The sequence below is a fragment of the Parus major genome, chromosome 14, assembly GCF_001522545.3.
Source record: "Parus major isolate Abel chromosome 14, Parus_major1.1, whole genome shotgun sequence".
Taxonomy (NCBI): domain Eukaryota; kingdom Metazoa; phylum Chordata; class Aves; order Passeriformes; family Paridae; genus Parus; species Parus major.
Window position 1 is genome coordinate 14,552,957 of NC_031783.1, and position 10,221 is coordinate 14,563,177.

Sequence of the window (10,221 nt, forward strand, 5' to 3'; positions counted from 1 at the left end):
ATGGATGGAATCCATGGATGGATGGATGGAGTGAGTATTGGGATGTAGAGCCTCAAGCTGATTTCTCCATCCAGAACGGCTCCAAAACACCAATCCCAAGGGAATAAACACATGGCCCAAACCTCTTCCCAGAAGTCTGGCCAAGCCCTGAGCTCCTGTTCTGTCTCCCACAGGTGGATCCGGGGGGAACACTTCAAGTACAAGTTCAGCCAGCCCGGGGGGAAGCACGCCAGCGATGGGAAGTGGTGGATCCGGAAAAGGATCGGCCCCTATTTCCCTCCTGTCAACCTGCAGGGCCTGAGGAAGTTCTTTGAGGACAGGAATTGGCCTTACCCCGTGCAGGACTGAGGGAAGAGGATGGCCAGGACAAGAGGGACCAGCTGGGAAGAGGGAGGATGGACAGTTCCCTTCCCAACATCTCCCACCTCTCTATTTTTTACACCTATCCTTGTTCACACCTATTTTCCAAAAGATTCCCAGCCAGTTTTCCCACTTGCTTTGTGAGCTGCTTTTTCTCACCTCAGTGACTGACTTCTTTTTCCAGGCTGCTCCATTGGGGAATTCCTCTGGATCTGGGAAAAAGGCAAGCAAATAACCATGATTGGTTTGGGGAGAGGTGTTGGCATTGCCAAAAGCGGCTGAATGTGGGTTTGAAACAAAAACAGGCAAAACAACCCAGGAGGGATCTCCGGGGTTGTGTGGGCTGTGGATGCAGGCACAGGAATGCCCTTTTCCATGCTTTTTCCCACCTTTTTGACCACGTTTACGAAATGGGCACCACTGGGAGCTGGTGTTCCTGGAAAGGGATTAAAGCAAACAATTCTTGAACAACCAGCAGGAGCTTCACCGGGTTTTGATTTTCCCTGGAAGCGCTGAAAAGGGGAAAAAAGGAGCTCCTGGTGTGGCTCACCAGGGACAAGGCAGCTCCCGTGGGAATGGGGTGGCAGGTGAGGAATGAGGTGAGTCCTGCCATTTATTTGTGTTTTGGGGAGAATCCGGTGTCGTGTCCGAGTGCCTGATCCCCATCCCGGGGATCCAGGGCTGTGAGAGGAGAATCCTCCCTCCCCTCCTCCCTCCCAGGGTGCCTTTGCATGGTCTCAGTGGATTTTCCTTCCAAGCTGCTCCAGCCCTGGCTGGGTGATGGGTGACAAGTGACACCCCCAGGCACCCCCACAGACACCCCATGGCCTCCCCCCTCCCCAATTTAATGAATTTCTTTTGCTTTCCAACCTCTGGGTCAGGGATAATGGATCCCAGACCAGCATTCCCATTCCTGTTTGCTGCTTGTTAAGTCTTTTTTTCCCCCCTTTTTTTCCTTTTCAATCCAAGCTCCCCGCTCTGCTCCGGAGCAGTGCCCGGAAGATAAAACCCATCCAAAGGGGCAGGAGCAGATTCCATTGGGAATGTTTCCCTGGGACAAGAATTTATAAAAGAAAAGGAGCAATTATCCTGAGGTGGGAGGAAATCAGAACCACGTTGTGTTATCTGTTCACTGAGAAGGGTTTGTGGAGAGTTTTTATCCCGAGTTCAGCACTGGAAAGAAAACGCTGCGGCATTCCCGAGTCGGCACCGGGAATTTGTGGGGAGGAAAACTCCATCTGGGAGCTGCTCCCACCAGTTCTGGTGTCTCTGAGGTCCCACCACCTCCTGCAGAAGTTGTGGAGCGCAGGGTTTGGGTCCCTCAGTGGGCTGAGCCCCCTGGGATGTCTCCCCTGTCCAGGCTGGGTTTTCCCAGCTCATCCCAATCCAGAGCCTGATCTCATCCCACTCCCCCCTCCTGTTTCTCTGTCAGCTCCAAGGAAATTCCAGAGCTGAGGCAGGCAGGACGTGGCCAGGTGGTCACTCCATGTCCATCCTGAGCAGCTCCAGCTCCACCATGGCTGGAGACATCTCAGGGGCATTCCTGGATCAAAATTAATCCATTTTCATTTTTTGATTTGCTTTTCCTACATGGAAGTTATTGACCCTCGAGGTACCCCAGGTATTCACACTTGGTATAATGAGCTAGAAGTGACTTTTTCCCCTTTTTTCCCAAGATTCCAGCCTTTTGGAAGCACGAGGTCCCTCACAAGCCCAGCTGGGTTTGCATTTCTGCTGGTTGTGGCGAGGTCGGATCCAGCTCATCCCAGCTGCTTTTCCCCCCACCAAAAAAAATGGAATTCTCCCTTTATTTTTTTAATCCCACATCTAAGTCTGTTCCTGAGGGGAGCAGAAAGGGAATGTGAACAGAGAGAGGGGTTTTAGCTCATCCCTTGGACATAGGCAATGAGGAAATGATCCCTGCTTGTGTCATTTGGGAAGGGACAATCCCATGGCAAGGGAATGGGGCTGTGGGAGGCTGGATTGGGCATTCCAGACATTCCCAGAGGGGCTGGAAAGGACCTGAAATCTCATCCCATCCCAGCCCTGCCATGGGCAGGGACACCTCCCACTATCCCAGAGCTCCAGCCTGGCCTTGGACACTTCCAGGGATCCAGGGGCAGCCACAGCTCCTCTGGGAATCTGTGCCAAGACCTCCCTGGATCCACCCAGGTTCCATCTTCAAACATTCCTCTAAAAACATGGATTTGGCACATTTGGGAATGTGGTCCCTGTGGAGGGCTCAGTGCTGAGGAGCTGCTGGAGATGAGTTTGTGTCCATGCAGGAATCCACAGGAATTATCCCCACCAACACAGAGAATTCCTCATTCCTGGATCTTTTCTAAATCAGAATCATTGATTTTAAAGCAGCCAAACTCCAGGCTGGGAATTCCCATAGGAAATACCTGCAGCCATATCCATTCCCTGCTCCCAGCTGCTTGGAAAAGCTGGCTTTGCTTTAACACATATGAAAGGGAAAAACTTCTTTATTTTTTTCCCCCCCTTCCTGGTAGATTAAGTTTGGCCAAACAATTCCGTGTGAACTGCTGGGCAGGAGGCACAAACCTGTAGGCGAAATTATCCAGCTGCTCCAAGTTTAGAGCAGCATGGGATGAATTCCAGGATCGTATATTAGTTTCCATTTAATCTGATTATTCCAGGCTGGAGTTCCTGGAGGGTCTTCAGGTTATTGTCAGTCAAAAGAATCTTTAAAAGCTTCCATTTGCACTCGGCTTTTCCCATTCCAGGTCTATTTTCATTATGGATTGATTTTGATTTTAATGAAAAAATGATTCTCCCAACTCCCTGGGTCCCCCCCTCCCCCAGTTTGGGTTAAAATTGAAGCCACAACGGGGTCTTGCCACTCAAAATCCCATTTTCCAGCTTTCCTCAGGGCGTTGCTTGGTTGAAGGAGCTTGGGCAGACAACGAGGGGGGGATAATTTGGGAAGGCTCTGCCTGGGGCCCATCTCCTCCTCAGCAGCCCCTTCCTCACTGGGAAAACACTTCAGTGCCTCCAATCCCAGGGGGATTTCCAGCTCCAGAGTCTGAGCCCAGTGCAGGATTCATGGATGTTAACAGCCCCTTCCTGCTCTGTCACTTCAGGGGCTCCTTTCCATCACCTCCTCTTGGCACAGGATATTCCAGGGATGTCCCTGCCGGAGCCTTCCAGCTGCCACCGTGATCCCAAGGGAGGGACACTGGGAATGCCCATGGGAACATCCTGGTTCCTCACCACAGCCCCAAATCCTCAATTTGTTCACATTTTCCAGGTGAGGAGGAAGAAGCTGAGCTCTGGAATTGTCCCTGTGTGAGCTCTGTCCCAGCTGGACACCGTGCGCGTCCCCGCCGGTGCCATCGGTGTGTCCACCCTGCTCTGCCTCCTCACCGGGGTTACGTGGGATTTGGGGAAAAAATCCCTCCCTGGGAGGGTGGGCAGGACCTGGCACAGATTCCCAGAGAAGCTGGGGCTGCCCTTGGATCCCTGGAAGTGTCCCAGGCCAGGCTGGAGCAGCCTGGGACAGTGGAAAGTGTTGGGATTGGAGTTGGATGAGCTTTAAGTGCCCTTCCCACCCAAACCATTCCAGTGAGGTGGTGCTCAGGACAAACTCCTGCCTCATTTTCCCATGGATTCTGCCCCATTTTTCCAAGGATTCTGCCCCATTTTTCCAAGGATTTTTCCCCACTGATTCTGCCCCATTTTTCCATGGATTTTTCCCCATTTTTCCAATGATTTTGCCCCATTTTTCCACTGATTCTGCCCCATTTTTTCCACTGATTATGCCCCATTTTCCCACTGATTTTTCCCCATTTTCCCACGGATTTTTCCCCATTTCCCCACTGATTCTGCCCCATTCTCCCACTGATTTTTCCCCATTTTCCCACGGATTTTTCCCCATTTCCCCACTGATTCTGCCCCGTTTTCCCATGGATTTTGCCGTGCCCATCCCCATGGTGCCCCCATTCCCTGGATCCCGCTCCCTCCGCAGCAGCAGCAGCTCCGGGCAGGATCACACAGGGCTGAGCTTTTCCCGGCGTGTGCCGGGTGCTGGGACAATTCCACTGAAATCACAGCACCTGCAAGTGGTTACTTGGAATAATAAATAAGTGATAGATTATCAAATAAAGCCTTGGCTTCGCATGAGGTCATGGCTGCCCCGCGTCCCGCGTCTCCCAGGGTTTGGGAGCGGCTTTCCTGCTGCTCCTGGGCTAAATCCCTCTTGTATCAGGCAATAAAAAACTTGTCAGGATTAAAGAATCAATTAGGAATTAGCCAAAGGGGCAAAGCGTAACCCAAACACACTGATAAAATCCAGTAGGTGATTATGGGAACGGGTTTGATTTCATTGGGCTTCGGGAAGGAATAATTGCTCGTTACAGAGCACGGAACAAGCTGGATTTCGGTGTTTTTCCGACTTTATGGAACAGGAAATTCTGGTGTTTGCTGACAAATGTGGGGACACGCCAGGGTTTAGGGCTGAGGGGGAAGTTTGGGGTCCTGAATTTGAGAAGCATCATTCTCTGCTGGGAAAAATGGTCTTGGAAGGCTTTTCAAGGCCGGGTAGGATGGGGCTTGGAGCAGCCTGGGATGGTGGGAGGTGTCCCTGTGGCAGGGAGTGGAAGGGGATGGGTTTTAAGGTCCTTCCCAACCCAAACCATTCTGGGATTCTGGGATATTCCATGACTGGGATGCAGCAGGATGGGCAGGGATGTGCCACAGCTCTCCCACAAGCACAGGAAAACAAAACAAGGAATAAAAGGCTGGGTTTAGCTGGAAAACTCCTGGGAAAGCTGATTTTCACAGCTGATGATGGCAGGGAGGGGATGGAGCACTCCCAGGATGGCGCAGGAGCCGTGAGGAGTTGGATTTCAAGGGAAAAGAGCCCAATCCTGGCTCGGGGGCTCCGTGCCACTAATCCCTGTTTATTCCCTGTCTGGCCAAGCCTCCCACGCTCCCAAAGCTTTTGTTCATTTAGGAGATCCAGGGAAAGAAGATCCCCCAGTGCAGGCACATCCCGGGAATGTCGGTGTCCGCCTCATCCCAACCTCCTCCAGCACAACTCCATCCTCCCACAGCAGCTCCAGGCTCAGCCTTTTCGGGATCATTTCAGCCACGGGGCAGCCCTGCTGCTCTCAGCATGGATAAAGGATTTGTAGGGAAATAAAACATTTAAGGAAGCAGCATCACATCGGGGTTGGAGTTGGATCCGCTGGAGCAAGGTGGGATTGGGATTTGCCATCCTGTGTGACCCCAGGTGCTGCCCCAGGGCTGGAGCAGTTAATTGGCTCCTTAATCTTCATCTCCTGGGCCAAATTCCAGAGCCAGTTGCTCCCATGGAGTGGGATCTGAGCAGGAAGGTGGGATCAACACCCCAGGTTGTACATCCAGGTCTGCTCCCAGTAAAGTGTGGAAATAGGGAAATCCCTTTGGAAATACAATAACTAGAATTGTTAGACTCATCATTGATAATTAGTTATTAATAATTACTAGATTGGAATCCCGGGATGCTCAGGCAGATGTTGTTTGGAAACAAAAGCCCCAGTCCCTAAAGTTTGATGGAATATTTTCATGTGGTGGAATTTTTTCATATGGTGGAATTTTTTCATGTCTTTGCCCCCGGAGTAGAACGCAGAGGCCAAGAACCGGCACCAGACAACCAGAATTTGAGTCAGAAGACAAATCCTGGGGCTTCTCCCTGTCTCCAGGAGAACCTTCACTGTCCTGGGAATGACCCACCACACGGCCAGCCCTTGCCTTGACCCCACGCTGCCCATCCACACCGGCTGTCACAGCCGAGTGTCCCTGGTGCCTGCCCTGGAGCATCCCTCCCTCTGTCCCTGCCATTCCCAGGGATTTCTGTGCCTTTGTGGCCATCCAGCTGCTGCAGCTGTGGCCCGGAGCTGCCATCTGCCCGCCGGGAGCAGCTGCGGGTGCCTGGTACCGCGGCACCCGTGCGCTCATTCATCACCGGCCACCGAGGCTTGGCAGGGGAAAAGGAGGATGGGAGCCACGGGAGGAAAATCTCCCAAAGGCCCGGGCACGGCGGGGTTGGATCCGCAGCATCCGAGGAGGAGGAAGGGCAGGATGTGCCCGTGGGATGGAGGGAGGGAGCAGGAAAATGATCCAGACCCCACGGGGTGGGCGCAGGGCGAGGCAGGAGCGTCCCTTCCCAAGGGCTGAGTGTAGAAATCAGCGGTGGGTTTTGTTGGGAGGGTGGTGGAGGGGCCTTTCTTGGTGTCCTCATGGAGAGAGGCCTTTCCCAGGCCCCAGACCCAGCAGGGATGATCCCTGGGGATCCAGCTGAGGGTGTTCCATGATCCTGGAACACTGTGTGTGACCTGTGGCAGGGGACAGCGAGCGCTGAGTGGAGCCTTTGGGGAGTTTTGGGGTGCCCAACTCTGCCCTGGGTACCTGAGATTTTGTCCCACTCAGTCCCACCACGGGCACTGCAGGAGCACAGAAAAGGAGCTGGAAGTGAGAACTGGTAGTGAGAACTGGGAGTGAGAACTGGGAGACGGAACTGGGAGTGAGAACTGGGAGAGAGAACTGGGAGAGAGAACTGGGAGCGAGAACTGGGAGCGAGAACTGGGAGAGAGAACTGGGAGAGAGAACTGGGAGAGGGGACCGGGAGTGAGAACTGGGAGAGAGAACACGGAGCAAGGACTCAGAGCTCGGAGCAGGGACTTGGAGCAAGAGTTGCCAGGGTGGGCAGCTCAGCCTGGCCACCACAGCGTGTCCCACCTTGGCCAGGACACCCAGCAGGTCCCACCTTGGCCAGGACACCCAGCGTGTCCCACCTTGGCCAGGACACCCAGCAGGTGCCACCTTGGCCAGGACACCCAGCAGGTCCCACCTTGGCCAGGACACCCAGCAGGTCCCACCTTGGCCAGGACACCCAGCAGGTCCCACCTTGGCCAGGACACCCAGCAGGTGCCACCTTGGCCAGGACACCCAGCAGAGCTGCCCCTGCTCTCTCCTCCGGCCCCCGCAGCAGGGTGGGAATCGGGCGAGAGGAGCGGGAGGTGCCAGGTCCCTGTGTCCCCCAGCAGAGCTGTCACACGGGATGACCCGAGGTGACAGCGGGGGGACACGGGGCACAGCGACCCCGCGGCTTCCCTGTTCACCGCTGGTGCTGGGAACAAGAAATAATTCCTCGCCCATCGGCCGGGGCTGCTCTGAACGGGCCATGTGGGGCCAAAGGGCAGCGAGGGAAGCGCACAATGGCAGGATTAACACCTTGCTCGCTGGGCAGGGAGGAGATCGCCGCGTTTCGGGCTCTCCAGGGCATCGCTCGCGAATTCCCGAATGCAGCAGGATCCCGCTCCCTGCACCTGTGTCCTCAGATATTCCCATTCATCCTGGAGAGGAGGCCAACACTCGGCCGGGGCTGCGCAGCTGCGGCAGCATTATTCCCCCTCGCCGGATTTGCATATCAATGAGCCCCTGATTAATATTTAAAGAGCCAGCTGTCCGAGCCACCTAGGGAAGAAAAAAAGCTCTGTGAGGTTTTTATTGATTTTTTTTATTTTTTTTTTTCGGGGATAACACTCACTGCCCTTTATGGAGTGCGCTTCATTTTTTACCCCCCTCTATTCTTTTAGTTGAAATTAAGGAGAAGAGGAGAAAAAAAAAAAAAAAAAAAAGAAAAAAGAGAAAAAAACTCAAGGAAAAAATATGAAGGAGTTGTCAGTGAAGGAGTTGTGCTGCTCTCAATGCTCCTCAGTCCTTTTGTGCGCGGGCGCAGCTGCAGGTTTGGAGGGGCAGGAGCCCATGGGAACTGGGTTTGGGAGCCCGAGGAAACCGGGAAGAGATGGAATGGGATGGGATGGGATGGATTTCCACCCCCGCAGCTCGGAGCATCCCCAGGGAGATGCTGCTGGTGACCCGCGGGGAGCGCGACACAAAATCCTGGCCCGAGGGCGCTGATCAATGGAAACGCCATCAAAAAAAAATCAGGAATTGGTATTTTCCTTCCCTCCCCGGCGCTGTTCGTGGCCCGGAGGTTTTGTTTCCAGCCTTAAAAGCTGTCATTTTAACAGACCGTTCTCCTGGCCTTTTTTTTGGTCGGATTTTTTTAGTTGGTTTTTTTTTCCCCCCTCGAGCATTTGTCAATAATCCCCCGACAGCGGCAGCTTTGTTATCCCAACTAATTGGAGTCAAGTAGGGCTGCGAGAAAAGATCCTTCCCGCGCCAGCCCTGGGAAAAATGCGAAAGGATTTTAATTTTCAATAAAATATGCAGATAAGGAGAAATTACGGCTGGGGAAGGGGGCTGGGGGCTGCTCGAATAATGGAGATGCTCAGACAGCGGCGGCTCCGGGGGCTTTAATGAGCGATGCCGGCGGCTCCGCGGGATGGGGGGCACGGAGCTGCCCCCACACCTGCACTCTGGAGGGTTTGAGGGGTATTTTAGGGGGGTGCGGAGGTGAGGGAGTTGTTTATCCCAGCTGCAGCTGGGGCGCGGTTATTTCAGGTCACGCTTTGTTGTTTTCGTACAGAAATGTGGGAAATTTGGGCATCCCTCTGCTGTGGGAATGGGATCGCTGTGGGATGCTGAGGCTCTCGTGGTGCCAGGGATGGAGCTGGAGCTCCTCAGGATGTGCCACTGTCCCATCCCGAGCCTGGTGGTGACACCGGGATGTGGATTTTGGCCGGGATGCTCCAACATTCCCTGCCCGGCGGGCGGGACCCTCCCTTCTGCTGCTGGGGGACAGAAATGAAACCTCCTCCAGTTTCCCCGGACGCTGGATTTGCCAGAATTGGCTGGCTTTGCCCAAAAAGCCTCTCCTGGAGCTGCTGCCGGGGCTGGCTTTGCCCAAAAAGCCTCTCCAGGCGCTGCAGGATGCTCTGGAGGGCACAGACACTGCGGGATGCTGTTCCCAGACGGGTTTTCCAAAGAAATGGGATAAAACCTTTCCCGATGAGGAGCTGGGGGCCCCGGGGGCGATTCCCGCAGGGATTTGGGCTGGGCTGGCAGGAGATGGGTGCTGGCAGGGTCTTGGAGCCGTGTCCGTGCAGGGCAGGTGAATCCCACCTTTCCCGGCAGCTCGGAGCGCTCCGGGGAGGATTTTACACAGCGGATTCCTTCCATCATCCCTCCCGGAGCCGGGCACACGCCAGGGAGGGATCCCCAGGGCAGGACGGAGCCTCGGGGACCCCCAGGACCCCCGTGGGGAGGGGACAGCTGAGCTGTCACCTGTTGGAGCTCAGACACCGCAGCTGCGCCCGCGCCCACCCGGCGGCTTTGAAGGGCGGATTAGGGAGGGAAAGATCCCTGAACGCACTTGTGCTCCACCTGCCAGCGCCTCCTCTTCCTCCTCCTCCTCCTCCTCCTCCTCCTCCTCCTCCTCTGCCTCCCCCGGAGCCGCGGGGATGGAGGTGCGAGGATGCCCAGGTGATGGCCCAAAGCACCTCCAGCACCTGCGGCTTCAGACCTGCTGAGCTCTGAGCCTTTCATCCCAAACAGGTAAAACCCGAGGAAAAGGTGATAAATTCCAAGCTTTGGGTAAATCCAGCCCAAACAGGTGGGGGAAAAATGTAAAAATCACAGGGAAAAGAAAATACCCCAACATTCGGGGTGCGGGGTTTTTTCCCACTCCATCTTCTCCCATCCTGTTCCTGATTTCCCAGTGGGACCTCCCGTCTCCTGGAGCTGCTGCAGACCCAGCTCAGAGCCCAGTTTGGGCAGGGTGGTCCCAGTTGGGGCTGGGAGCCCCAGTTTGGGCAGGATGATCCCAGTTTGGGTAGGATGATCCCAGTTTGGGCAGGATGATCCCAGTTTGGGCAGGATGATCCCAGTTTGGGCAGGATGATCCCAGTTTGGGTAGGATGATCCCAGTTTGGGCAGGATGATCCCAGTTTG

The 10,221-nt window shown here is 54.7% G+C and overlaps 1 protein-coding gene across 2 annotated transcripts in view; it reads left to right on the forward strand.

Annotated features, from left to right (window-relative positions):
- Nucleotides 1-835, forward strand: part of LMF1 (lipase maturation factor 1) — a 143,557-nt gene extending 142,722 nt beyond the window's left edge. For both annotated transcript variants that reach the window (XM_015642937.3, XM_033517853.1), the window contains exon 11: nt 174-835. In XM_015642937.3, the coding sequence (XP_015498423.1) occupies nt 174-348 (175 nt within the window). In that variant the 3' untranslated portion in view covers nt 349-835. The remainder of the gene's footprint in view (nt 1-173) is intronic.
- The last annotated feature ends 9,386 nt before the right edge of the window (nt 836-10,221 follow it).